The 27,633-nt window shown below is 35.5% G+C and overlaps 1 protein-coding gene across 1 annotated transcript in view; it reads left to right on the top strand.

The window, feature by feature from the left end:
• LOC149772810 (uncharacterized) overlaps nucleotides 1–27,051 on the top strand; it is a 30,986-nt gene extending 3,935 nt beyond the window's left edge. The window contains exons 3-4 of the mRNA XM_089947256.1: nucleotides 3,699–3,861; nucleotides 16,931–27,051. Coding sequence (XP_089803382.1) covers nucleotides 3,699–3,861; nucleotides 16,931–19,272 — 2,505 coding nt within the window. The 3' untranslated portion in view covers nucleotides 19,273–27,051. The remainder of the gene's footprint in view (nucleotides 1–3,698; nucleotides 3,862–16,930) is intronic.
• The last annotated feature ends 582 nt before the right edge of the window (nucleotides 27,052–27,633 follow it).

The following is a 27,633-nucleotide window of genomic DNA, read 5'->3' as shown; positions in this document are numbered from 1 at the left end:
AATTTCATGAAGTCAATCAAAATAAGTGTCACAGTGTCCCCATCACTTGTATCTACATACTGGTATATACCAGAATAGTTATCTCCCTTTGTCACAGTGTCCCCATCACTTGTATCTACATACTGGTAGATACCAGAATAGTTATCTCCCTTTGTCCATATAAAGAGCTTTCCACTGCAGACATTTCCAGCTGTCCTCAACCCGTAAAACACATGTGAGATCTGTCTTTGAGGCTGACTTCAAGGTTAAGTCAAGGTTAAGTCACAGTTTGAACACTACATCTAAGAAGATCATGATGTTCCAAGCAAATTTTAGCAAGAATTCTAGCACTGTGATGTACACAAATAAATAGATTATTTATATGTGAGGTTTGATGTTGTTGTAGGGTTTAACGCCATTTTTCAGCACATGATAGGCTATATATGGCAGCCAGTATTAATGGTGGAGGAAGAACCCATGAAAACCCCTGAAAGAACCACCTACCCACGAGAAGCGACTGGCAAGCTTTCTCACATACCCACATTGGCCGAATCCAAGGCTCAAACCCACGCAGACAGAGGTGAGATGGCAGTGATCCGTAACGGAGAGTGTTTTTTTAGACCACTCGACCACTCTGGGCCCCTGTGAGGTTTGAGCAGAGAATTCTAGCAATGTTATGTGCACAAATAAATAGATTATTTATATGTGAGGTTTATATGTGAGGTTTGAGCAGAGAATTCTAGCACTGATGTACATATAGAAATGGATTAGTTATATCTGAGGTTTGGGTGTGTGTGCTTAAGGCACCTTTGGATATTGAGTCAATTACAGTAATTACATAGTATTTGTAATTACATAAAAATCAGTAATTATTTACACAAAATTAACAGTCAGTAATTATTTACATATAATTGTATATTAAATAGATTTCAAAATTTTAACAAGTTGTTGTTGTTTTATAGGGTTTAACGCCATTTTTCAGCACACGATAGGCTATACATGGTGGCCAATATTAATGGTGGAGGAAGAACCTGGGAAAACCCCCGGAAAGAACCACTGACCCAAGAGAAGCTACTGGCAAGCTTTCTCACATACCCACATTGGCCAAATCTGAGACTCGAACCCATGCAGACAGAGGTGAGATGGCAGTGTTCCGTAATGGAGAACGCCTTAGACCACTCAGCCACTCAGGGCCCCTTTTGATAAGTAATTGGACTTCTAAATCAATAGGATTTTGTATGAATGTAAAATTTGTGGGTTTGATTGGACTTGAAAACTTTTTGCCATACTGTGTATTCTTTTCATATTATAATCTTCAAAATATAATAAAATGGCAAGCTTTGAACCTGCTATTGTAATGGAACATTGTATGTTGAACTTGACCTTGTCCAATATTGAGTTCATTTCTGCTGGACTCGTTTAACTTTTTAAAAAATTATATTCTGTGTAAACAACTAATATATATAGCTATTCCATAGCTTCAAACCTGGAGGCATTTATTTCAACTGATCTATGGGAAAATATGTCACAAAAAAACATACCTTAACTTTTGTATACAAAAATTTTGCATATTGAAATATATATTGTTATTTTGCTTGTTCAGTCTGCATTTTTGTTAGTATATTGTAATTTGTCAGCGATTGTGTCGATCCATACATGTGTCAGTACATGTACCTTTCCATCATTTGGTTATCCCTGTAACCGGTACCCATCTACATGTACATTTCCATCATTTGGTTATCCCTCTAACTGGCACCCATCTACATGTACATTTCCATCATTTGGTTATCCCTGTAACTGGCACCCATCTACATGTACATTTCCATCATTTGGTTATCCCTGTAACCGGCACCCATCTACATGTACATTTCCATCATTTGGTTATCCCTGTAACCGGCACCCATCTACATGTACATTTCCATCATTTGGTTATCCCTGTAACTGGCATTCATCTACATGTACATTTCCATCATTTGGTTATCCCTGTAACTGGCACCCATCTACATGTACATTTCCATCATTTGGTTATCCCTGTAACCGGCACCCATCTACATGTACATTTCCATCATTTGGTTATCCCTGTAAATGGCACCCATCTACTGATTGGAAGAGAATGATTATATTTGTATCAAGTTTCATGAGGATGTGTATATGACAACATTTGTATCCAGGTGGAGGAGGTGTGTGTGTGTATGTGCATGTGTGTGTATTTGTCTGTATGGATGGTCACATTTTCATCGATAATATTATTACTTTTAACTTGAACTTAGCTTACATCAATGAGGGAGGGGGATCTTATTTGTCATGAAGCATCTCAGGGGGATTGTATTTCATAAAAAGTTTTACCATGATCTTGGAAGAGGGGGATATATGGGATGGAAAGTTTTATGGGGATCTTTTGAGAGGGGGATATATTTAGCATGACGTTTTACAAGGATCTTGAGGGAAACGGATCATAGTTAGTATGAATTTTTGCAAGAACATTTTAAAGAAAGGGGGGGGGGTCATGGTTTGGTATAAGTTTTACAAAGACAGGAGAGATATTTAGTGTGATATTTCATGATTATGAGTACATAACAACAAAAATTTTGAATCCTGAATGAAGTTCTTTGGGGCACAATGTGATTGAAGGAGAGAGATTAAAAGAACATTAAACTGCAGATACTGGAGATGGCTTCCACATTTAGTTTTCTATTAATTTGTTCAGGGATATGTTAAGGTTTGTAATGGCAAATTAAAATTGTATGCCTCAAGTGGAGAGTTGTACTTGAGTTTATATAATAAAAATGGTGCTTAAAGAATATTTTGTTAAAAAACAGCAACCACTTGTGTTGAAACCATAATGTACATGTGCAATTTAATTTAATAATTTTAAATATGCTTGGTGTGATATGCAATATTATAAATATAGACAAGCACATTAGGAAATTTGACTCGGTACTGTTTGAGGACTATATTTAAATTATGTCAATATGACTCGGTACTGTTTGAGGACCTACACTAAAATTATGTAGAAATGAATTAGTACTGTTTGAGGACCTACACTAAAATTATGTTGAAATTACTTGGTACTGTCTGATGACCTACACTAAAATTATGTAGAAATGACTCAGTATATTTTGAGGACTTAACTAAAATTATGCAGAAATTACTTAATGTTTGAGGACCCACACTAAAAGTATGTAGAAATGACTTGATACTGTTTGCTGACCTACACTACTTTTTGAGGACTTAACACTAAAATTATTCAGAAGTGACTTGATACTGTTTGCTGACCTACACTACTTTTTAAGGTCTTAACACTAAAATTATGCAGAAGTGACTTGATACTGTTTGCTGACCTACACTGCTTTTTGAGGACTTACACTAAAATTATGCAGAAGTGACTTGATACTGTTGCTGACCTACACTGCTTTTTGAGGACTTACACTAAAATTATGCAGAAGTGACTTGATACTGTTTGCTGACCTACACTGCTTTTTGAGGACTTACACTAAAATTATGCAGAAGTGACTTGATACTGTTGCTGACCTACACTACTTTTTGAGGGTTTAACAATAAAATTATGCAGACAAGACTTGGTACTGTTTCATGACCTACACTAAAACTAAAATTAAGCTGAAGCATTTCATTTGTTTGCCATTATGATGTTGAACTGAATTTATTTTCCTTTCATCTGCATTTAGTTAAAGATGACAAATTGATTCTTTCAATCACAGCTGCAGAGACTGGCTGAGGCAGGGGAAGAATCTCTTGTCATCACGGCTAATTTAGATGACAAGTCTCATGGATGTTTGGGATCAGAGATGGGGAGAGGGTACTCTCAGGACCTCCATACTGTGCAGAACAATTTTCTCCATTACTGCATTGATAAATGCAAAGGTCAGAATTAATTTACTTGTTGCTTAAAAGTTTCATGTTATGTCCAGTTCAGTTGCAGTTTATCAATGTGTATAAATTCTGTATAGTTTTGGAAAGTCAAATAATCATGGTCTCGTTTAAAACCTGGTACACTTATATATCAGATAAATAATATAAAATTTGGAATGTCGGAAACTTTTCAATATTTTATTACAATAAGTCACTATATCAATGATTTTAAAGAAAACCCCACCCCAATTACCAGTTATTTATTTGATACCTAGATTATATATAAAACAAATTATTAAAATATGCTCTTCAAGGTTGGCAAAATGTGGCTAGACTCTGACTTACATCCATTTTATTTTTTATGTCTGTTTGACAATGATTCAGACAAGTAAAACAACTCATATCGGCTAACTCAGATTATATGAAGCAGTTTATGTTACAAAGTCGTACACATCAAATCGGTGGATTATATGAAACAGCCCATGTTACAAACTCATACATGTCAGATCGGTGGATTATATATAAAGGTAACATTTTGGAATGTCAAAGAATACAGATTGGAAAAAAATATGCAACAATCATGTCTAAAAATGTAATAGTCGATAAGCTAAAATGTACAGATTTGAAATGGAAAGTGATTTTGTTTTCTTCAAAATATCAAGGCATTTATTGTGAAAATCAGCCTCCAAAACTGCTGCCTTTTCTTCCTGTCAGTCATTTTCTTCCCCTAAAAGTCTGCTGAGTCATATCTACTGTGTAACCAGGAAGTAAGAACTACTATATTATTTGTAAACCCTTCCTTTGTTTGTACTCCCCTACCGATTTTAAAAACAAAAAAGAATCATAGATAGAAAAACTGCATAAAACTTTGTCATTTCTTTCAGTGATTTATAAGTTCTATCCTGATTGTTGCCAGTGGGTCCTAAACTCTGTCAGGTTGTTGACATTTTGAAACAAACAGGAGTTTCTTTAATAACACAGTCACGATATTTGCATCAGCAAGTTTATGTTTTCAAGCTGATATAGTTCGCCACCTTTGATAATCTCAATAATTTCATAGCTTTGGAGTTTCATCTCTTTAAGCTCATGTTTACAAGATTTCCCCCTATTTATTTAATCTGCTTGTTTTAGTAATATTAAAACTAGACACTGCAAATAGTAGAATCTGATGCAGATGACACAGTTTTCACTGAAATGGACTATTCTAGAACCTAGAAAAGGAAAATGAGCAGTCTTTCTGCTTGTTTACATCAAGAACTTCCATTTGCGTTGATATGCCAATAAGTTGGAAGTGTTATGGACCCCATGGCCACACTCATGTTAGAAATTTAAATGAGGGAATGAAAAGAGTAAGTATTGTGTATGTTTTATATCCTTCATGCTTTTCATCTTTAAAATTTGTTGGGGTTGTGTGGATACTATTGCTTAATATTGCAAGATAATCTATTCATGGGTAAACACCTTGATCAGTAGTGTTAACTGGCCTCACATGGAAGGCATGGTTCTGTTCCTGTTTTATGTATTATATATTTACATTTATACAGCAAACTGTAAATCAGTTGAAGATGGCTTACCACAACACATGCTGTCTCTGGTCATTAATATAAATATGGCATCTTAAAATAAAGGAATCAGTTATTGCTTTGTACTGTATTGATAAGATGAGACCTTCTAGGCCTTCAGAAATAAAGACTTTGTACTGTACTGATCAGATAAGACCTGGGCCTCCAGAAATAAAGACTTTCTACTGTACTGATCAGATAAGACCTGGGCCTCCAGAAATAAAGAATTTTTACTTTACTGATCAGATAAGACCTTCTAGGTCTCCAGAAATAAAGAATTTTTACTGTACTGATCAGATAAGACCTTCTAGGTCTCCAGAAATAAAGACTTTGTACTGTACTGATCAGATAAGACCTGGGCCTCCAGAAATAAAGACATTCTACTGTACTGATCAGATAAGACCTTCTAGGCCTCCAGAAATAAAGACTTTTTACTGTACTGATCAGATAAGACCTGGACCTCCAGAAATAAAGACTTTCTACTGTACTGATCAGATAAGACCTTCTAGGCCTTCATAAATAAATATTTTGTACTGTACTGATCAGCTAAGACCTTCTGGAATATGAATATAATTGCCATAAATTGAATATGGATATAAAATTACCATATATAAAATATGGATATAATTACCATATATAGAATATAGATATAATTACCACATATGGAATATGGATATAATTACCATATATAGAATATGGATATAATTACTATATATAGAATATGGATATAATTACCATATATAGAATATAGATATAATTATCATATATAATTAATATGGATATAATTACCACATATATAATATAGATATAATTACCATCTATAAAATAAGGATATAATTACCATATATAGAATATAGATATAATCACCATATATAAAATATGGATATAATTACCATATATCAAATATGGTTATGATCACCATATATAAAATATGAATATAATTACCATATATAAAATATGGCTATAATTACCATATATAAAATATGGATATAATTACCATATATAAAATATTGATATAATTACCATATATAAAATATAGATATAATCACCATATATAAAATATGGATATAATTACCATATATAGAATATGGATATAATTACCATATATAAAATGTGGTTATGATTACTGTATATAAAACAAGGCTATAATTACCATATATAGAATATCGATATGATTACCATATATAAAATATGGCTATAATTACCAGATATAGAATATGGATATAATTACCATATATAAATATTGATATAATTGCCATATATAAAATATAGATATAATCACCATATATAAAATGACCATATATAAAATATGGATATAATTACCATATATAGAATATGGATATAATTACCATATATAAAATGTGGTTATGATTACTGTATATAAAACGTGGCTATAATTACCATATATAGAATATCGATATGATTACCATACATAAAATATGGCTATAATTACCAGATATAGAATATGGCTATAATTACCAGATATAAAATATGAATATAATTACCACATATATAATATGGATATATTTACCATATATAAAATATGGATATAATTACCATAATAGAATATGGATATAATTACCATATATAAAATATGGTTATAATTACCATATATAAAATATGGATATAATTACCATATATAAAATATGGATATAATTGCCATATATAAAATATGGATATAACCACCATATATAAAATATGGATATAATTGCCATATATAGAATATGGATATAATTAGCATATATAAAATGTGGTTATGATTACCATATATAAAATATGGATATAATTACCATATGTAGAATATCAATATGATTACCATATGTAAAATATGGATATAATTACCAGATATAGAATATGGATATAATTACCAGATATAATATATGAATATAATTACCATATATATAATATGGATATATTTACCATATATAAAATATGGATATAATTACCATAATAGAATATGGATATAATTACCATATATATAATATAGATATAATTGCTGCATATAAAAAATTGCTTTAATTACCATATATACAATATGGATATAATTACTACATACAGAATATTGAAATTGTCTACTTCACAACATTGCCTATTTTAGAATGTATTTTATACAGATTAGGATGGTTTTTTTTTTTAAATTAGGTAATTAAGCAACTTCTTGGGTGTCACTCTACAGTTTCATATTTTGCATAGGCTTAGATTTTTAAAGAAAAAGAATTTTCCTCATTTTCCTCACTGGTTATATTCGCTATTTTAAAAAGATTTTGTATATCTTAGGTATTGTTCAAAGAACTTTTAATTCCTTTATTTTTGTTGTATGATTGGTGGGTGTAATGTGGGTTATTGAGTATACACCTTGACCTTACTTGTTGCAAATGTAAAGAACTTTACCTTACACCTGCCACTCTTTCTATCAGTAGAGTGCCCCCCTAATGAAAGAAGTAAAACTTTGGGTTTTCTCTGCATGAGTTAATATGAACCTGATTTTTTCTTCTTCTGAGTATTGGTTTATTTTTATTCAATAATAATTTAGTTACATAAAATGCTTGCTCTGTCAGTTTGTTGAAACTTCCTGTAACAATCTAAAGTACTGTAGCAGCTGTTAATGTACTCTATATCATTGCTTTAACTCAAGTCACTCTACAAACAGCATAGACCCAGATTGTCTAGTACAGTATGCAACAGCGGATCTGGGTCTGTGTAGTTTGAAGTTGGACTTCTCTTATAAGTGAGGATGTAGGCGTTATAAATATTCTCTATACAGGAGTAATATAGTGGCTTTTGCTTACTGTCAGTTAAAGCAGTGTAGAAAGTATATAAATAGTATGCACATTATAGTCTTAATAACACTCATTATAGGCTGCATCATCAAGACTTAATAACACTCATTATAGGCTGCATCATCAGGCCTTAATAATGCTCATTACTGGCTGCATCTTCAGGCCTTAATAACACATTATAGGCTGCATCATCAGTCTTATAACACTCATTATTGGGCTGCATCATCAAGACTTAATAACACTCATAGGCTGCATCATCAGGCCTTAATAATGTTCATTACTGGCTGCATCTTCAGGCCTTAATAACACATTATAGGCTGCATCATCAGTCTTATAACACTCATTATTGGGCTGCATCATCAAGACTTAATAACACTCATAGGCTGCATCATCAGGCCTTAATAATGCTCATTGCTGGCTGCATCTTCAAGCCTTAATAACACATTATAGGTTGCATCATCAAGTCTTATACCACTCGTTATTGGGCTGCATCATCATGTCCTAATATCACTAATTATGGATCATATCATCAAGCTTTAGTAACACTCATTATAGGCTGCATCATCAGTCCTTAATAACAATCACTATAGGGTGTATCCTTAAGTCTTAATAACTCATTTTAGGCTGCATCATTAAGGCTAATAACACTAGAGGCTGCATCATCACGACTTAGTCACACATTATAGACTGCATCATCAAGACTTAATAACACTCATAGACTGCATCAACAAGACTTAATAACACTCATAGGGTACATCATCAAGCCTTAATAATGCTCATTACTGGCTGCATCTTCAAGCCTTAATAACACATTATAGGCTGCATCATCAAGTCTTATAACACTCATTATTGGGCTGCATCATCGTGTCTTAATATCACTAGTTATGGATCATACCATCATGCTTTAGTAACACTCATTATAGGCTGCAGCATCAGTCCTTAATAACAATCATTATAGGCTGTATCCTTAAGTCTTAATAGATAATTTTAGGCTGCATCATTAAGGCTGATAACACTAGAGGCTGCATCATCAAGACTTAGTCACACATTATAGACTGTATCATCAAGTCATAATAACACATATGCTGCATAATCAAGCATTAAAAACACATTAAGGTCTGCATCATCAAGCCTAATAAGACTCGGCATAGGCTACATCATCAAGCCTTAATAACACACTATATGGGCTGCATTGTCAAGCCTAAATAACACAGGCTGCATTATCAGACATAATAGAACTCATTATAAGCTGCATCATCAATCCTTAATAGCACTCATTACAAGCTACATTATCAAGCCTTAATATCATGCATTATAGGCTACATCTGCAGGTCTTAATAAAACTCATTACAGGCTGTATTATCAAAGCTAATAACACTCATTACAGGCTGTTAAATCATGCCTTAATAACACTCATTACAGGCTCTATTATCACAGCTAATAACACTCATTACAGGCTGTTAAATCATGCCTTAATAACACTCATTACAGGCTGTATTATCAAAGCTAATGACACTCATTACAGGCTGTTAAGTCATGCCTTAATAACACTAATTATAAATTGCATCATCAAGCCTTAATAACACTCAATAAAGGCTGCATCATCAAGCCTTAATAACACTCATATAGGCTACATCATCAAGCCTTGATAACACTCAAGATAGGCTGCATCATCAAGCCTGTATAACACTCAATACAGATTGTACCATCAAGCCTGTATAACACTCATTATAGGCTGCATCAAAATTTAATAACACTCATTAGGGCTGCATCATCAAAGCTAATAAAACTCATTACAGGCTGGTAAATCAGACCTTAATAACACTCATTATAGACTGAATCATCAAGCTTTAAAAACACTCATTATAGACTGAATCATTAAGTCTTAATAACACTCATTATAGACTGAATCATCAAGCCTTACTAACACTCAATATAGACTGAATCATCAAGCCTTAATAAAACTCAATATAGACAGCATCATCAAGCCTTAATAACACTCATTATAGACTGAATCATCAAGCCTGTATAAAAGTCTTTGTAGACTACATCATAAAAATTTAATAACACTATATTCTGCATCATCAGACCTTAACAAAACTTAGTTTTCCATTAGCTTCAATTACAATTATAATGAAACTGCAAAATTATGCCAGTCTTCAACTTTGTGCAATAATTATATGGTTATCTCCCTTTTAGTATACAGAGTCACTTAAACAGTTGATAAAATAATTTTAAACTGATAAATGCATTAAATATTGCAATGTGCTTTGAATGTTCTCAAGTTTTGAAGTCATACCTATGTACATAGATCCAAACTGGTAGAATAACTAAAATATTGATGCTTTTTTGACACTAATTTGTTTTGTTATTTTGTTAATGAATATATATTAAAGACTTGCAATTTATGAAATATATTATTATAGCCATAAGGTTTCAAACAGTTTCATTAATACTATGTGTGATGCAGTTTTTGTCAAAATTAGTTTTCACTCTATTTAAAAGAAATAATAGTTCGATAGAAATAGTGGAGCATCCTTCCCCAACCATGCCTCCAGCGCACATCCTTGTTCCAGTTCTCAGATCAACAGTTGAATAGAAGCTTGTCAACAGGATACAAATAATGGGAACACCCTTCTACAAGTGTGTCACTTCCCTGCCCCAAGCTCCAGATCATCAGCTAATAGAAATAGAAGTGTACAATCCCCCAAGTGTCTCCAGTGCAATTCACTGTTCAAGCCCCAGATCTTGAGATAACTAGAAATAGAGGATCACCCATCCCTAAGTGTGTCTCCAGTGCATTATCATGTCCCAAGCACCAGATCATGAGATAAATAGAAATAGAGGATCACCCATCTCTAAGTGTGTCTCCAGTGCAATTCACTGTTCAAGCCCCAGATCTTGAGATAACTAGAAATAGAGGATCACTCATCCCTAAGTGTGTCTCCAGTGCATTATCATGTCCCAAGCACCAGATCATGAGATAAATAGAAATAGAGGATCACCCATCCCTAAGTGTGTCTCCAGTGCACTATCATGTCCCAAGCACCAGATCATGAGATAAATAGAAATAGAGGATCACCCATTCCTAAGTGTGTCTCCAGTGCACTATCATCTCCCAAGCACCAGATCATGAGATAAATAGAAACAGAGGATCATCCATCCCTAAGTGTGTCTCCAGTTCACTTTCATGCCCCAAGCACCAGATCCTCAACTGAATAGAAAGAGGTTCACCTTTCCCGAAGTGTGTCCCAAGTGCACTGCCCTGTCACAGATGTCTCCAGTTGCACCACATTGTTCCAGGCTTTAGATCATCTGTTGAATAGAAACAGAGGGGTATCCTTCCCCAAGTGTGTCCTTAGTGCACTTTTATATCCCAATTCCAGATCATTGCAGTTCATTGGCATCTGTGATATGTTGGAGTAAGCTTCATACCCCGTTGATAGAATGAGGCTGTCTGCAGTTCATTGGCATCTGTGATATGTTGGAGTGAGCTTCATACCCTGTTGATAGAATGAGGCTGTCTGCAGTTCATTAGCATCTGTGATATGTAGGAGTGAGCTTCATACCCCATTGATAAAATGAGGCTGTCTGTAGTTCATTGGCAACTGTGATATGTTGGAGTGAGCTTCATACCCCATTGATAGAATGAGGCTGTCTGCAGTTCATTGGCATCTGTGATATGTTGGAGTGAGCTTCATACCCCATTGATAGAATGAGGCTGTCTGCAGTTCATTGGCATCTGTGATTTGTTGGAGTCAGCTTCATATCCCATTGATAAAATGAGGCTGTCTGCAGTTCATTGGCATCTGTGATATGTTGGAGTGAGCTTCATACCCCATTGATAGAACGAGGCTGTCTGCAGTTCATTGGCATCTGTGATATGTTGGAGTGAGCTTCATACCCCGTTGATAGAACGAGGCAGTCTGCAGTTCATTGGCATCTGTGATATGTTGGAGTGAGCTTCATACCCCATTGATAAAATGAGGCTGTCTGTAGTTCATTGGCAATTGTGATATGTTGGAGTGAGCTTCATACCCCATTGATAGAATGAGTCTGTCTGCAGTTCATTGGCATCTGTGATATGTTGGAGTGAGCTTCATACCCCATTGATAGAATGAGGCTGTCTGCAGTTCATTGGCATCTGTGATATGTTGGAGTGAGCTTCATACCCCATTGATAGAATGAGGCTGTCTGCAGTTCATTGGCATCTGTGATATGTTGGAGTGAGCTTCATACCCCATTGATAGAATGAGGCTGTCTGCAGTTCATTGGCATCTGTGATATGTTGGAGTGAGCTTCATACCCCATCGATAGAATGAGGCTGTCAGCAATTCATTGGCAACTATGAGTCAGTTTCACTCCTTTGCCAACCAGGCTTTTTAGCAATAAATAAGATTCTGTCTGTAGCTCAGTTCCAATCCAGATACAAAGGCACAGCTATGTCTGTGCTGGGGATGATCAAGATTTTGCCAGATTCACTCCTACCCCACTCTAATGGTCTTCATCCTTTTAAAAGATGAAGACTACTGGGCATGCATTGGGTCATAGGGCAGGCTTCTGGACCCTTCCAGAAAGTCATCCAATGGGAGGATGAGTTTTCATTGTGCAGACAAGGATAATTTTCCTCCAAGAAAGATTAGCTATGCAATAGCAACAGGTAAGTATACCATCATTAAAATTAGTTTTCCCCTTCCTCCCCCAGACAAATACATATTCTTTTAAGAAAAGTAGGAAAGGCAACAATTACATTTACTAAACATCATGCCATGTTGATCTGAGTATGACACATTGCAGGAGAAATGATCACTGTCACTGTTTGAAGTTAGACGAATAAAAAAATGAAACAAAATAAATCCAATGATAATGTCAAGTTAAGAGATATAGAAGAAGCCTTTTAGCTCCATGTGGTTTGGAACTGCAGTTTCTGAAACTCTACTGGAGGCACATAAAGTATAAGTGTACTTTACAAATTTTTGTTGAAAATAATTTTTACCTTTGCTGCATCAGTCTTAGATCACACTTTTGAACTGTTTGAATGCATGTTGCCAAGTCAGCAGAAGCAATATATGAAATTTCATTACACCTTAGTAAAAACTGGTCTAACTTTAGGACAAATTTTGACTGCCTTTCTCAGAAGGTCTTGCTTGGGTTTGCACATCTGCTATGATTGGATGTATAATGTTGGCTAAAAATTTATTACCAAATGTTTCTGTATTGCAATTTTGTATTTTTAAATCTGAACCTTCCCTCAGGACCATTTTCCCATATAAGGAATCCATGCGCCAAGTTTGGTGAGTTTCCAGTGTGGGGTTATGGCGTAGATAGCTTTGTAATTGCAGTATCCCTAATTTGTGGGTATGATTAAAATAAATAATAGAAAAGAGTGGAAAGCAACAAGCTCTGTGAAATTCAGCAAATAATTTATTTCCTGGAATACAGAGTAAAAATGTCAAAAAAAGGAACTTATGGTGTTGCAGATTTAAATCCCATATAATCCTTGAATTACAGACACAACTCCTAATAATTAAAGTTCTGAATAAACTTAAGTGGAAATCCAAATTAAATCCAATACTGATGTGCCTGTGGTGATATACCAACATTTGTTTGTTGGATCACAATAATACAATCCAAAATCTAAATGTTTGCAGTTTCAGTATAAAGTCAAGTCTCTATTTCAAAGAATGTTATTATTGAAGAGTACTTTTCATTTTCAAAGAAGAATCAGTTGATTTAAATAATTTAAATAAATAAATTCCAGCCCAAATGAATTTCTGGACACAACAATAATACAGTTGATTCTGCTAAGATCTTAAAGCACAAATGAATATTTTTTCCAGTAGCCAGAGCATATAGTCTGTTACTTTACCTGAGGTCACAATAAGCATTGTCTAGAAAATATTATCTAATGGAAAATAACTTTCTAGAATGATCCTAATGTTTACTAGATACAATCTCAGTTATAATTAGAAGGTCTGTTACTAAAATTATAGGGGCCCTGAGTGGCCGAGTGGTCTAAAGCTATCTCTGTTATGGATCACTGACATCTCACCTCTGTCTGCGTTGGTTCAAGTCTTGGATTCAGCCAATGTGGGTATGTGAGAAAGCTTGCCAGTAGCTTCTCGTGGGTTGGTGGTTCTTTCCAGGGTTTTCTCGGGTTCTTCCTCCACCATTAATACTGGCCGCCATGTATAGCCTATCGTGTGCTGAAAAATGGCATTAAATCCTACAACAACAACTAAAATTATATTATAGAATATGGAATATGTCAGGTAGGCCAGGTATATTGACAGGGGAGTTTCAGTAACTTAGACCCAAACCCAAATAAATGTTTAATTCTGTTAATAATGGTACTAATATTAAACCCACACACAAAGAGAATATTTTAGCTATGTATTAGTTGTTTACAGAATTAAAAAAATCAATAATTTAGGTCAAGTAGAAAATTCATTACAGCAGCATATCATGAAAGAAAAAACAACGCAAATTAAATATATATATAGAGCACTATGTTTTTTTGATCCATTGATTAGTCTTAACAAACTGCACAGACCCAGATCTGCCAGCACATTATGTGATGACAGATCTGGATCTGTGCAGTTTGCAGTTGGACTTGTCTGATAAGCGAGTGTAGATGGTACAATTTAGAAAATGTTAGCCGCAGCTTAGTTTATCACAAATCTGACAGTTCATCTAAAACCGATCCTGCACTATATAATCTCACTCTTTTGGCATCATGTTTAGCTGCATGACCCCCACCCAACCCCACAAACCTCTTGTTAAAGCCTGTCCCCTCCCCTCTTGACAGACATTGCCTGCAGGGGATGTATCAAAATTCTAAAATTATTGTGCATTTCTACAAACTACTGGTACCCCTAATCATACCTGTAAGCTCAAAATGTCTCCCAGGTGGAGTAGGTGTATTGACACAGTACAACTCATGCACATGTAATCATGGGCAATGTGTAGGAGGAGTGGCACATTATAGCACACACATGCGATCATGGTAATGTGCATGTGTATGATTCGGATTTTTAATGTAGCTTTAAAATAAAAAATTTAGTCATGTCGCTACAGTGTCTAGTGTCCCAGTTTGTAGTGATATCTAGAACTAGAGCATCATGCCACAGACATGTGGCATCATGTCCCACCCATCATGTTATCCTGACACAAGGGCAATGAGTCTTAACACTAACCTCTTAATGCTTTGTGCGAAGTGAGGCAGCTGTTAGTACCATTTTTATACATCTTTGGTATGACTCAGCCAGGGTTCAAACCCGTGACCTCCTGCATCTAAGGGGGACTCTTTATCCATTTAGGCCACTGGAGGAGTCTGCATTGATGGGCATGTGTAGGAACAGTGGCACATTATCACACACACATACATGCAGTGATGTGCAGTGTGTAGGAGGAGTGGCACATTAGAACATAAAAACCCACACATTCAGTGAGCAATATGTAGGAGAAATGGCACAGTATAACAAACACATGCAATGATGGGCAGTGTGTAGGAGTGACACAGTATAATGCATATGCACATACATGCAATGATGAACAATGTGTAGGAGTGACATAAGTGACACAGTATAATGCATATGCACATACATACAATGAAGAACAATGTGTAGGAGGAGTGGCACAGTATAATACATGCACATACACATGAGCAATGTGTAGGAGGAGTGTCAAAGTATAACACATGCACATACACACGAGCAATGTGTAGGAGGAGTGGCACAGTATAACACATGCACATACACACGAGCAATGTGTAGGAGGAGTGGCACAGTATAACACATGCACATACACATGAGCAATGTGTAGGAGGAGTGGCACAGTATAACACAAGCACATACACACATGCAATGATGGGCAATGTGTAGGAGGAGTGGCACAGTATAACACACACATGCACACAGGCAAAGGTGTCATATCTAGAGGGAGTGACACAGTATAACACATGTACAAATGCAGTGATGTGTAGGAGTGACACAGTATAACACATGCACATACACACATGCAATGATGGGCAATGTGTAGGAGGAGTGGCACAGTATAACACACACATGCACACAGGCAAAGGTGTCATATCTAGAGGGAATGACACAGTATAACACATGCACAAATGCAGTGATGTGTAGGAGTGACACAGTATAACACATACACAAATGCAGTGATGGGCAGTGTGTAGGAGTGACAGTATAAGAGCATTTCACCCAGTACACTTGTACAACATATGTATAAGTATTTCATCCAGTATCCTTGTACAACATATGTATGAATATTTCATCTAGTACGCTTGTATAACATGCATGAGTATTTCTTCTAGTACGCTTGTACAACATATGTATGAGTATTTCATCTAGTACGCTTGTACAACATATATATATTTCATCTAGTACACTTGTACAACATATGTATGAGTATTTCATCCAGTACACTTGTACAACATGTGTATGAGTATTTCATTTAGTACATTTGTACAAGATATGTATGAGTATTTCATCTAGTACACTTGTACAACATATGCATGAGTATTTCATCCAGTACACTTGTACAAGATATGTATGAGTATTTCATCTAGTACACTTGTACAGCTATTGTTACAGTATGAGGATTTCATCCAGTACACTTGTACAACATACGTATATTTCATCTAGTACACTTGTACAACATATGCATATGTGCTTAGAGAAATGCCTGACCTGTGTTACCATATTTATAATAATTTCATTTCAGATAAACGGGTCATGTTCGCAGCTCAGAAGGGAAAGAAGCAGCCATCAGAATTATCTTCAGTAGTTGACCTAACAAACTTCTCATTAGAACTATTAGACAGTGACACACAGACAGAATCCAAGGTGACTGGTTCCAGTTCTGCTTTGCAAACATCTGATCATATTTCAGTGAATATTGAACCAGATGCTATGCATGGCAAGAGGCCCACGCTTTCAGAGGAGCAAAAAGATGGCTTCCCTTCAGAGAAAGATCCTGAGCAGAGTCATTTTGTTGAAAATGATATGGAGATAGATATCCCATCAGTGGTCAAAACTGAAGATGTTAAGGAGATAGAGGTCCCAACAGTGGTGAAAAATGAAGATGGAGAGATATTTTTCATTGAGAGCATTAATGATGAAGTTAGTACCAAAGAATCAGAATCGCTGGTGTCAGTTACATCTTCTCAGATAGGTGATAAGAGAGATTCATTTCTCCTAAATTCAGATCATAGTGAGATAGACAAATACAATGGTAATTCAGCATCTCATGAGAACAGTCCCTGCCATGGGAGTGAATCTTCTGCAGAAAAAAGAAGGAGGATCTCAGTGGAATTTGATGATTTGCAGCCTTTTCATCAACCCAGTACTGATCCCACATGTCAGATACAACAGTCTCAGACTGGAAACCTTACTTTATCCTACCAAGATCAGACTGATATCCAGACTATGTTCCCACAGTGTAAGAGTGGTACTCAAACTTTATCCAACCAAGATCAGACAGGCACTGAAAAGGATTCTCCACAATCTGAAAGAAGCACAGGAAAACACAGTCCAAAATCATCAGATGGTGAAGTTACAGACATGTCTGAGATGAGTAGGTTTTATTCCAAAGACAAAAAAAGCAGACAGTTTTTATCAGTGGTTCCAGGCAGTGTTCATTCTGGTTCTGAATATCATTCAGAAAGTACAAGTCCATGGCAAAGATTCTCAGACACAAAATCGGATGATTATCAAAAGTCTGACCAAAAAAACTCTTCTAGAGGTCCTACCCTTTCTAAGAGTAACAATGAAGACAATCACATTTTTGGTACCTCATCAAAAATATATTCATCTAGTAATCAGTCAGTGAGCTCAGTTAGAGTTGAAAACCAGTCCATGTTGACAAATAATGACCAGTGTAGCAACCAGTCTCTAAACAGACACTCTTGTATTGATAGGCAACAAGAGAATCAAGCGTCAGTGTTAGATTTTGATGGTTGCCATGGCAACATGAAAGTATTGGCAGCCAGAAAAAGAAGTTGTGAATTTTCTCAGGGACATAAACCACAGGAAATCTCACAATTTTCACACATGACATCATCTCAGATGGAAAAAGAGAAAGTTCAGAGTCACTTACAACAAATGTCCAATGTAAAAAGGGACAAAGAAACCGATTCTGATGTCTTTATTGTTGATCTTACATGCAGCAGTAAGAGTGAGGAAAGGAGCAGCTGTGATCAACTCCTTCCTGGGAATCCATCAGAACAACAAATGACAATGCTTAGAGACCTACATAGGCAAAGAATGTCTTCAGACACTGTTGGGTATCAAAGAAGATGCCAACCCCAGTATAGAGTTGCATCTGCTGAAAGAAGTGCTCCACATATGCAGAATGCTGTTGAAGGTTTTGGTCAAAGTCTTGTCTCACCTACAGGAATTTATCAGAGATCTCCAAATGAGCATATGCAAAGTAATATTTTAAGTTCTTCACCCAAGAATTCATTGCAGTTTTCTCTAGGATCTCATGGGCACCAAAAGCTCTCTGGTACCATGGCAACATCTCAGATGGGTCAAACGGTTGCACAAAGAAATCCTATGTTCACATCCCCTTTACACATCAACAGAACAAGTCCACAGGGTATGACTACCTCCAAGAATATAATTTGTGATGCTATGGCTGCAACCACTTCTCAGGGTCAAGGTCAGTTGTCAACACCGAGAGGACAGCTTGAAGGTATTCAGGGTCCAAACATTCAACATTTGGGACTTAATGCTGATTCTCAGATACTTAGTATATCTGGGATAAAAACAAACAGAGCAAAATTTGATGAAAGCACATTTGTTTTAATTGGCAACATGGCAAAATGCCTTTTGTGTAATAAAATCCTCAAGAACAAAATGAGCAGGCGATACCATTGGAGGTATCATATGGGAGAGAAACCCTATAAATGTAAGTATTGTGAACAGCGATTTGGACATCCCTCCAACCTTGTCACCCATACCAGGACACATACACGGCCATTTCAGTGCATCTATTGTTCAGCGAAGTTTGCAAGAAGGACAGAGCTTGAGAAGCACAATTCAGATAGACACAGTAATATGTGACACAATATGAATCATTCAGTTATTCAGTTGTTTTAATTTAAATCAACACTTGTAAGTATAGGTGTATGAAAGATAAATTTGATATCAGTACTATATTTTACTATTGTCTGCTATTTCTTTTGGAAACAAACTGATTGATTTATCATAAGTTTGATAGTTTTTCGCATTCTTCTTTGAAATGATAAAATTAATTTCTTTTGTATAATCATGTACATTTATAATGAAACCCACAGGTGATCTATTTTCTCAGTATCTGATAAGCTATTTATTATTGCAAAATGTCAGTTATCTGGACAACCAATTATCCCAGCACTCTGTCCACCAGGGGGTCTAGATAATTGATGTTTTACATTAATTAATTGTGGTTGAGATAATTGATGTTTTACTGTAATTGATCTGGGTCTAGATAAATGATGTTGAACTATAATTGATCTGGGTATAGATACTTTATGTTCTACTGTAATTGATCTGGGTCTAGATAATTGATGTTTTACTTTAATTTATCTGGATCTAGATAATTGATGTTTTACAGTAATTGATTTGGGTCTAGATAATTGATGTTTTACTGTAATTGATCTGGGTATAGGTACTTGATGTTTTACAGTAATTGATCTGGGTCTAGATAATTGATGTTTTACAGTAATTGATCTGGGTCTAGATAATTGATGTTTTACTGTAATTGATCTGGGTCTAGATAAATGATGTTTTACAGTAATTGATCTGGGTCTAGATAGTTGATGTTTTACAGTAATTGATGTGTCTAGTTAATTTATATTGAACTGTAATTGATCTGGGTCTAGGTACTCTGTTTTACATTAATTGATCTGGGTCTAGATAATTGATGTTTTACTGTAATTGATCTAGGTCTAGATAATTGATGTTTTACAGGAATTGACATGTGTCTAGTTAATTGATGTTCAACTGTAATTGATCTGGATCTAGGTACTTGATGTTTTACAATTACTGTAATTGATGTGTGTCTGGGTAATTGATGTTTAACTGTAATTGATCTGGGTCTAGATAATTGATATTTTACTGTAACTGTTCTGGGTCTAGATAATTGATGTTTTACAGTAATTTTATTACCCAGTTAATTAGGATTTTAATATTGCTTTTAGAACAATGTCTGTTTTGCTGCCTGAACGAATTTTAGATTTTAATTTTTCTTCTATGGATGTGACTTTATGATTGTATACATCAGTTGCATATACAAAAGTTTATCTTGGCTAACACTGAAAGTCATAGATGTTTTAAGGAAATTTATTTTACAATATATAACTTTTGTATCTTTATTTGCACTGTAAAACCATATGTTGATAACGAAAGTTATATAAAAAAAAGGTACATGTAAATATTACAGGTAGATAGACATGTAGATGTGGAAACAAAGGAAGAGTTAGAATTTAAATAGTAAAGGTAGGCAAATACATGTATATATAAATAAATAGTTTGGTGGAAAAGAGTTTTGGAAATAGATTGTTCAGAGAGAGAGAGAGAGAGAGAGATATATGTTAGGTAAAATACCTTAAAGTGAACAATTAAACAGCCCAGAACATAAATGGTAGCTTAATTTTAATCATGTTTTAATATATCATAACATTTTACCACATTCTCATTTCTAGTTAAAGTTCAGTCAGTCATGCATATTTAAGTATCCAGCTAGTAAGAAGACTGGTAAAACTGAGTCCTAAAATGAATGAGGTAAAACTGAGTCCTAAAATGAATGAGGTAAAACTGGGTCCCAGATTGAATGAGGTAAAACTGGGTCTCACATTGAATGAGGTAAAAACTGCATTCCAAATTGAATGGTGGCGCTCACCAGATAATATGTACTTTTGAGAGAGTGACGTATGTAAGGTGAAGTAGTTCGCATTTAAAACATGCACAGTGGAGAGAATGTTTGCATACCTCTATGCTACATTAATGTAATGTGGATGATATTTCTTTTGGATATTGTACTTTTGGAAATTTTACATGATTTAAGCACACTGCTAACTAAAACGACTGCTCCCTTGTGTTAAAAAGTCAGTCTGAATTAGTCTAAAGTACACTATACATAGCAGCTATTAAAATAGGGAAAATGAATTTTGCCAGACTAGACAATACCAGCTTCTGAAAGTGCAATGAATGAATTACCAAATATATAAAATGTAAAAAAAGTTATCGGCTCTTTTTTATACAAATGACCTCTGAAGTTCAGGAAGTGAAAATGACCAAGTAGAGCTAGCACTTTTTTGAAAGGTGCACATTTGAAGTAAGGCCAAGCTGTATACTCTATAACCCATAGTACACCCATCAATCATACACCAAAATAAAGGGAATTAAAGGTTCTTTGCATTATACCTAAGATATACAAGGTCTTTTTTAAATAGCCAGTATAACCAGTGAGGAAAGCCGGGGACATTCTTTTTCTTTAAATTCCTAACCCTATGCAAAATGCGAAACTGTATAGCGCCACCAATGAAGTAAATAAAACTGAGTCCCACATTGAATGAGGTAAAAATAGTAAAACTGAGTCCCACATTGAATGAGATAAAACAGTCCCACATTGAATGAGGTAAAACGGTAAAAGGACATAGAACACAATTAATTTTACCATGTGTTCTCGACATTTGTTTCTGAATACTGACCTTTCCACTGTGTGACAGTCAATACAAATCATATGTTAATCTAAATTTCCTTCAAAGTTGACTGCAGGATGAGGTTCTTGTCAAAGGTTGACCTGCATTTTTTTGAGAGGCAGGACTGTCAACAGAGCAGCATGTAAACAGAACACAGATTTCACTTTCGGATCATCACCAAGGCCTTATTACTCACTGTGCACTGTTGCCCTGAGCTCATATTCTCAAGAATAAACAATAATCTTTAAATCCCTACCAAAAATGCACAAATGTAACTCTTCTGTCACCACCAAAATGAGAGAGGAAAAAATGTTCTGAAAGTAGACTAGAACTACATTCGTATGTGTCACTGCCATCTCACCTCTGTCTGCGTGGGTTTGAGTCTCGGATTCAGCTAATGTGGGTATGTGAGAAAGCTAGCCAGTAGCTTTTCGTGGGTCAGTGGTTCCTTCCGGGGGTTTCCTGTGTTCTTTTTCCACCATTAATACTGGCCGTCATGTATAGTTTATCATGTGCTGAAGGGTGGCGTTAAACCCTACAACAACAATATATTTGTACTGGAAGCACTAATTGTGACCTGATTCCAAAACTGAGTCTCACATTGAATGAGGTAAAACTGAGTCTTACATTGCATGAGGTAAAACTGAGTCTCACTTTGCATGAGGGAAAACTGTGTCCCACATTGACTGAGGTTAAACTTGAATAGTCCCATTGAATAAGGTAAAACTGAGTTCCACATTAACTGAGGTAAATTTGAGTCCCACATTGAGTGAGGTAAATCTGAGTGCAATATCAATGAATTTACATTTTGCATTTTTTATGAAGAGTATTGTGTCCACTCACATGTCTGCTTCCGCTCCCATGTCATCCACTTTTGACCTGGAAATCTGTGACATAAATCTAAACAATATTTGAGGAACTGACTTTTGAGAATGATTTGGGAGCACTCTTTCCATCCTTTTAATTATTTGTCAAACAGTAAGCATCTACCCTGTAACAGTCATATAAACAACAGATAATTAACACGTCTTCTTGTGCTAGATTGGCAGATTGTTAGAAATAAGTGCCTTTTTACCCAAACACACCTGTCAGAGAAATCTCACAAGTTATTAACAACTGTCATCTAATCACATTGAAATTGGTGACATGCACTTAAACAATCCTTGACAAGCTGACTTGTTTAGAGTCCGCAATCTCTGTGTATTTGGAGATTTTTTAACAAACAGGCCATAGCAGGCTTAGAACTTGAGATTTGGTGAATCCCATCTTCAAATATTGGTTGTAAATATAACTGGAATTGTGAAACTTGGTGAAATGATGAATCTTGACAGGTACTACAGCCTCATCACAAAAGTATGACAGTATGACCCATATTGTTAACTTTGATTAAATTTCTTATTTCAAGTTATTTTTCTAGTTTTGTTCGTGTTAGAAGCATCCCATTCGATGATTGCATGCATTTATGTTAGCAAAAAGAATGTTGCTGTGACCAACATTTCACATTTTTCAAGGTTATCTTGATATTTTTACATTTAGGGCATGAGCACAATTTTTTTATGCACCCAGTATACAACTGTTATACAGGGAAGAATAAAAGTTGGTATGGGGATGTATCTTGATGAGTACTACATGCTCAGCAAAAGTAGGTCATTGGGACCTACAATTTACATTGAATTAGGTTCAGTTTTGTGTTTTATTTATTGAGCACTGTTTGTGCCAGGCTAGGTGATTTGATTCATTTCTGCCAGTACCAGACACTTACAAATATAGGTCACCATAACCTACATGTCACATCTTAGGTTAAATTTTTGTATTGATCTCATGACCAGATAGGTCTTTTGCATACCGTGTGTATACCGTCCTATATAGAATCATGAATCTTGGTGAGCGGGTGTGTCTTGATGAGCAGAATTGGTTGTTATGGCTCGCTTCACACTTCAGGGACTTGGGGTTAATTTTGTACGGATTTTCATTTCTCAGGCACTATTTATGAGGCAGTCGTGAAATTAATGATTTTTGTATCTGTTTTAACTACACCCTTATGACAAAAGTTCACCATGGCATATTTTTAATTTTAAGCTGGCTTTGGTCACAAGCATTTGGCTCATGGATTATTTGAGTTTTTATCTTGCTATACTTAGAACCATGAAACTTGATGAGTGCTTGTATCTTCATATGCACTACATTTTTAATGCATAAATGATCATTGTGACCTATATTTTTGCCACAGTGAATTTCTTGAATTTCTTTTTCATAGGTCATTTGATGGGTGTTGTTCATGTTCCTGTTGGATGCATTTCTGTTAGCACTACACCCTTACAACCAAAGGTCACTGTGATGTATGTTGTATACATTACTAACATGGGAGCCATGGTAGGTTAGAGCATCTGACTCAAGTGTGTGTGTTTGATACACACCTGCTCTACCCAGGTTGGCTGCCCTGGTGTGTCCATAGAAAAAGGCACTTGGCACCCATTTCTTTTTCTTGATATGGCCAATAATGTGTTAAAAGTTCTGTTAAAACCAACAACAAGCAAACTTTACTTATATAATTCAATTGTGAATGAGAGTATTGGAATTAAATAAATGGACTGCATGTTTGTCATTTAAGCCTCAGTTGTAGTGACTAATCAATGTAATTATTTATACATGAACTATCCTTCTAGCAGTATTCATACTGGCTGTCACTCCAATGTTGATCTTAGCCTTTCACTTTAATCCAGTAAAATGTGGGCTGTGTTATTTGCAGTGTCAGCATTTAGTCGATTTCCTCTACTGAGCAATCTGTTCTGACTAGAAATTTCCATATGGTGGACAAATGCTTTCATCAAGTTAGCATGTTTTTAAATTTTCAGGTTCTTAGAACCAGGTTCTTCACATATTTAAGAATAAGCCTTTTTATTGGAAAGTAAATATTTAATCCATATCCTTGTTGTTTTGGGTTGAACACCATTTCTGAGCACAAGATAGGCTATACATGGCGGCAGGTGTACAACTGGCTTTCTTACATACCCATACTGGCTGAGCTGAGATTTGAACCCACATGGATGAAGGTTAGATGGCCTGGGTCCCTCTCCATATAATTCAGTAAAAAGGTCTAAGATACTTCAGGTATATGACATTCTTGGTAATTTAGTTGTATATTTAGGTTCTCTAAGCCACTGTTTACATGTCATAGTTTGTAAGGTCAAATGTGCATGAACACAATTGTGCATGCATTGCCTGCAGTAAGCTACATCATTTGACTGTTGGCATTTGTGACCTGGCACCATTATCTGGCAACCTTTACAGTGGTATTGCCACCTAGAATCATTATCTGGCAACCTTTACAGTAGTATTGCCACCTAGAATCATTATCTGGCAACCTTTACAGTAGTATTGCCACCTAGAATCATTATCTATCAACTTGTACAATAGTATTGCCACCTAGAATCATCTGGCAAATTTTACAGTAGTATTACCACCTAGCACCATTGTCTGGCAATTGTTACATTAGGAATGTCACCTAGAAACATTATCTGGCAACTTTCACAATTGTATTGCCACCTAGCACCATTGTCTGGCAATTGTTACAGTAGGATTGCCACCTAGAAACATTATCTGGCAACTTTCACAATTGTATTGCCACCTAGCACCATTATCTGGCAACTTTTACAGTAGGAATGCCACCTAGAACCATTATCTAGCAATTTTTACAGTAGGATTGCCACCTAGAACCATTATCTGTCAACTTTTACAGTAGGATTGCCATTTAGAACTATTATCTAGCAACTATTTACAGTAGGATTTCCACCTAGCACCATTATCTATCAACTTGTACAATAGTATTGCCACCTAGAACTATTATCTGGCAAATTTTACAGTAGGAGTGCCACATAGCACCATTCATTGGCAATTTCACTGTTTGTATGGTAGGAGTACTGCATAGCACCATTCATTGGCAATTTCACTGTTTGTATGACAGGACTGCCACATAACACAATTCATTGGCAATTTCACTGTTTGTATGGTAGGATTGCCACATAACACAATTCATTGGCAGTTTCTCTGTTTGTATGACAAGACTGCCACATAACACAATTCATTGGCAATTTCACTGTTTGTATGGTAGGAGTACCACATAGCACCATTCTGTGGCAGTTTTTATGGTAGGAGTGCCACATAGTATCATTTAATGACAACTTGTACAGTAGGATTGTTTGCTAATGCTTGCATTATTGAATACAGCCGTGTTTTCTAGGGTTGGACAAAGATAACTGCTACCGAGGCAGATTTTAAGAAGTGATTTAAAAATGAAGAGAAACAGATGTAATCTCTGAATTGTATCAACTCACTATATCACCTCATTTTTGATATGATGGGACAAAAACATTAGGGCCACGAGTGCCCGAGTGGTCTAAAGCGCTCACCATTACGGATCACTGCCATCTCACCTCTGTCTGCGTGGGTTCGAGTCTCAGATTTAGCTAATGTGGTTATGTGGGTAAGCTTGCCAGTAGCTTCTTGTGGGCTGGTAATTCTTCCTGGGGTTTACCAAGGTTCTTCCTCCGCCATTTATACTGGCTGCCATGTATAGCCTATCTTGTGCTGCGAAATGGCTTTAAACCCTACAACAACAACAGCAACAACAACAACATCAATTTCCATTATTTTATACTTTTATGGCCAGTTATTAACGAGACCATCATTTAGTTTCAAGATCACTATAGTCTGTATTAATTGTCAGCATGATATTTTAGAATGTTCACTGTTAAGACGTTCATGGAGATTACCTATGTTATTATAGGTTACATTCTGGTTTTGCATACAGTAAATGTTCCTGTTTTCCTATGGAATGCATTTTTGAACTTTGACACTGACTTCTTGTGTATAAACATGTGTCCATTGTGTAGCTTAATTACAGGTCACTACACAAAATGTGTTGCCCCAGAATTTACTGTTGTACTTAATGGTTCATAAGGAATGGTTGTACAAAAATAAGAGTGTATGAAAATGAACTTGATGAAACTATGAACCATGGATTACTGATGCTGGATGTTTAATAGAATGTTAAAATGTATAGGAGGTTTTGCATTTCTTTCTTTCTTTCTTTCTTTCTTTCAGTAAAATAATATTTAATTATAGTACAAAATAAAGATTCACAAACAAAAAGAGAAAACATTCTTTAGTGTTTGATTGCTTGCTACCTTTAAAGAGAGAGAAACTAAGAAAAATAGTTGTTTTAGTTGGACTTAGCTTACATTTCAAAAATATCATTTAGTTTGGAGGTATTTATCCAGAGACGTATCACTGTCAGAGCTGTTATATCATGTCCTACCTTGTATCGGACTTGTCCTGTAGTAAGTTAATTGACGTTTCTGGACAAGAGTCACATCTTCTCACCGTAAATAAGCACAATACAGGACATTTCCAAAAAATGTAGATTCCATTACTCCTACTATACCGTGTAATCTAAAATTACAGGAGCAGTCAGACTTAAAGGTATTCATCAGTCCTACTTGAGGGTATTCATCAGTCAGACTTAAGGGTATTCATTAGTCAGACTTGAGGGTATTCATCAGTCAGGTTTGAGGGTATTCATCAGTCAGACTTGAGGGTATTCATTAGTCAGACTTGAGGGTATTCATCAGTCAGGTTTGAGGGTATTCATCAGTCAGACTTGAGGGTATTCATCGGTCAGACTTGAGGGTATTCATCAGTCAGACTTGAGGATATTCATTTTTCGTACTTGAGGGTATTC

This window comes from Sinohyriopsis cumingii, unplaced genomic scaffold, assembly GCF_028554795.1.
Source record: "Sinohyriopsis cumingii isolate HCF-2022 unplaced genomic scaffold, ASM2855479v2 utg001170l, whole genome shotgun sequence".
NCBI classification, from domain to species: Eukaryota; Metazoa; Mollusca; class Bivalvia; order Unionida; family Unionidae; genus Sinohyriopsis; species Sinohyriopsis cumingii.
This window is presented reverse-complemented; position numbering and strand designations above follow the sequence as displayed.